Consider the following 3,159-nt stretch of genomic DNA (forward strand, 5'->3'; position numbering starts at 1 on the left):
AGAGAGAGAGAGAGAGGATAAACAGAGATGGGTAAAGATAACCACTAGTTGAAAAAGTGGCTGCGCTTCAAAAAGAAGGGTTGTGGGGGAGGAGGAGGAGGAGGACGGAAGGTGGGCAACGGATGAGCATGCAGGGTTAGTGCTGTTAAAGTGTGTGTGTGTGTGTGTGGGGGGGTGTGCATGCACCAATCTGGGAGAGGACTGGTTAGCGTTGTGGACAAATGAGGCGATGAGAGCTGACATGAGTTAGTGTTGCAGGTCGATGACACAGACATGCACAGTGTTAGTGTTAACAGTGGTTGTGCAAAAAAATAAAAAAATAAAAAACAAAAAACGAAACAAAACAAAACAAAAACACCCCATCACAGCCTAAACCTAAACAGGAGCCACTCTGAACTACATAAATCCAATTAGAATGATGTAATCTGAATTTATAAATGCTTTAATCAAACACTAAATCATGTCAGAAACGACTGAATTTGATTGATTTCGCTCCTCACAGGTACACACTTGTTTTAGTTGTGATAGTGCTCAGGCGGCAAAGAGAGGGGGGACAGAGACGCGGCGCGGCGGGGGAGCGGGGGGGGATTTTACCGCTGCAGTTGTTGTCGTTCCACTTACATTTCAGGGTCGGAGGACAGTGTGATGAGAGCCGGAACCACTCTCTGAGCTACCAGCGTCTCATTCACCCCCTTCACCAGCAGCTGATCCGATTGGACAGAGCCAGCCGTGATGTCACATAGGTGGGCGGGGCATTGGGACAAGAGCGAACACATTGCCAAAAAGACAAAAGAAAAATAATAATAAAAAAAAAACAAATAGGAAAAGGGGGGAAAAGAAAGGCAAACACAAAAAGACAGGAATAAAGTGATATACAAYGACAAGAACTAGAGCTGCAGGCCACAAAAAAATGGCACAACATGTATCAAAGCAAGCATGTGTTACATACAACTTCACACATGTGCACACAAACACGCACACGTGCACTCAGATGGTAACAGCAAAGCTTTCACGCTTTCACAATAAAGTGAGCACAAAGTGTCCATTTCACAGAGTCCAGATCAGAATATTTCACCAAACCAAATTTTGAAATCAGTTTTGAATGAGCCAATTTGATCTGGCATTTGTGGTACAGTTAAAAAAAAATATGGCAAACAATTCTTCACTATGGAATGGWGACAGTGAGGCATTGTGAAAAAGCACATCACAAAACAGGAGGGACGTGAGAACAGCCTGCTRCTCCTCTTCCCCCAGGTAGAGATCAATACGGGCCAGGTGCCACCGCTAAAAACCTCCTCCTAACATCCGACCTGCGGTGTGCACGGACGGCTTCAGCCAGAACTTTAGCTTCAATTGCCACACTCAATTTAATTATTGTGCAAAGACAAATAAAGTCTTAAAATAAAAGCAGTTTTATATTTCCGTGATCCGACATCCTGAAAACCTGATTTGATTAAACTGTCCAATAAAGATGAAAAGCTGCAGGTCCTTTCTCTTCCAGGTTGCTGACATTAGCTTTTCTCTGACGTGGCAGATTTTTCTGCGGTTATTTCTAAGAATAGTGCACAGTGAAAGGTCTGATGTTGGCTTTAGGAGGGTTTAGCCGTGCAGCTGGAACCAGAGTGCTGACAGTCTTTACTTGTAATTTAAAGACAGAATAGCTTCATGTTAAAATGCAGGTTTAACAGCAGCAGCAGAAGCAAGCAAAGCTGGCACATTTGCAGCAAATAAATGAAATAGTACAGGTATTTTACAAAACTACAGCACTGCTGTAGACATACTGCTACTTAAAAAAAAACTATACATACATATTTACATATTAAAACTGCTATTTCTACAATAAAAATGTTTAAGCTTAAAAATCCTTTCTAACACATTAAAAAGTTTACAAAACACTCCACAAAGGAGGTATGTTCATTTATTTTCATGTCTAAATAAGTATGTTAAACAAAGAAACACGACTGTATTTATGTAATACACCATCAGCGTGCACGTGTATGTCTGTTTTGTACCTCAAACATTCGCGCTGCTGTACACCGGACCAGAGCGGACGTGTGGACCACTCCGTACCACAGCACAGTGAGCAGCAGCTCATGATACACTGGGTTCGCACTAAAACAGACAAAAATATATATAAAAATCACCTGACTTATTCAAACTGCGAGGTGCCTTTCAACAACATAACATAGCTATGCAAAAAGTGACTGTCAGTGTGGTTGAAATACTTAATGTGAGTATTTTGCCATTAGCTAACAAAATCAAATTATTGCATGCTTTTTTTTAATGCCTCACCCCAGCTCTACAAAGGAGGCCTTCAGGCTGTCAAGAGGCGCATGTGACAGAGACAGTGTCGTCATAACATCCTCCAGGAAACCCACCAGCAGTTTGCGATCCTCCTCCTGTACAGAAATAACAACRTGTTCACGTCAGTTACATCATGCAGACTCGGCTCTAGAAATTAAATCCATTCATCTTTTTATTATCTACAAAAGTTAATTCATCCTGTTTAACAAAAACATTAGAATGAGCAGAACTTTTTTATCGAAACTTATTTTAAGTTGACACAAAACACATTTCTGATCTTTGTTATGTTTAAGGAGTTCTGCACTATTTTGAGAAATCAGAACAAAATATTTGGTACAGTAACTTATCTTCAAATGGATTTTCCCTCATGGGAATGAACAAAACCCTRAAGTGTAACAATATTTACTTTCATTACACTGAAATTATTAATGCTGTGTTTTTCAAAAAAAAAAAAATGCATTCTTAAATGTTATCAAAAGCTGAAATGGTCTGACCTGAACACATGCAGCTGAACAGTGTTTGACTTCAGTTACCTGGTTATAACATGTCAGCACTCCAGTAGCATAGATGGGGACGGTAGCTTTGGTGAGAATACCATTCCCCGCTGAAGCATCTGAAATAAAAATAAAATCATAACATTAAGTAAGACTACAAATCATAATACATCTTAATTAGATTAGAATTATACAGAAACCCTGCAGCATCAATGAAAAATTAAGTTGCTGTTTTATATTTTCTCCCCTAATGTACCGTATTTATTTGTGTATAATACGATATCATGTATAGTACGACCCCCACTTTTTTGAGCTTAAAAAGCATAAAAAATTTAATCCTCAAATTACCTTCAATTTCATA

At 39.5% G+C, this 3,159-nt stretch overlaps 1 protein-coding gene across 6 annotated transcripts in view; it reads right to left on the minus strand.

Moving 5' to 3' along the window:
- The window catches only part of relch (RAB11 binding and LisH domain, coiled-coil and HEAT repeat containing), a 38,955-nt gene that overhangs the window by 10,280 nt on the left and 25,516 nt on the right, over positions 1 to 3,159 (minus strand). For all 6 annotated transcript variants that reach the window (XM_014008461.1, XM_014008460.1, XM_014008457.1 and 3 more), the window contains 4 exons: positions 2,838 to 2,917; positions 2,293 to 2,399; positions 2,013 to 2,112; positions 622 to 704 (listed from right to left, as the gene is read on the minus strand). In XM_014008461.1, the coding sequence (XP_013863915.1) occupies positions 622 to 704; positions 2,013 to 2,112; positions 2,293 to 2,399; positions 2,838 to 2,917 (370 nt within the window). The remainder of the gene's footprint in view (positions 1 to 621; positions 705 to 2,012; positions 2,113 to 2,292; positions 2,400 to 2,837; positions 2,918 to 3,159) is intronic.

The sequence above is a fragment of the Austrofundulus limnaeus genome, unplaced genomic scaffold (genome assembly GCF_001266775.1).
Source record: "Austrofundulus limnaeus strain Quisiro unplaced genomic scaffold, Austrofundulus_limnaeus-1.0 Scaffold50, whole genome shotgun sequence".
NCBI lineage: Eukaryota > Metazoa > Chordata > Actinopteri > Cyprinodontiformes > Rivulidae > Austrofundulus > Austrofundulus limnaeus.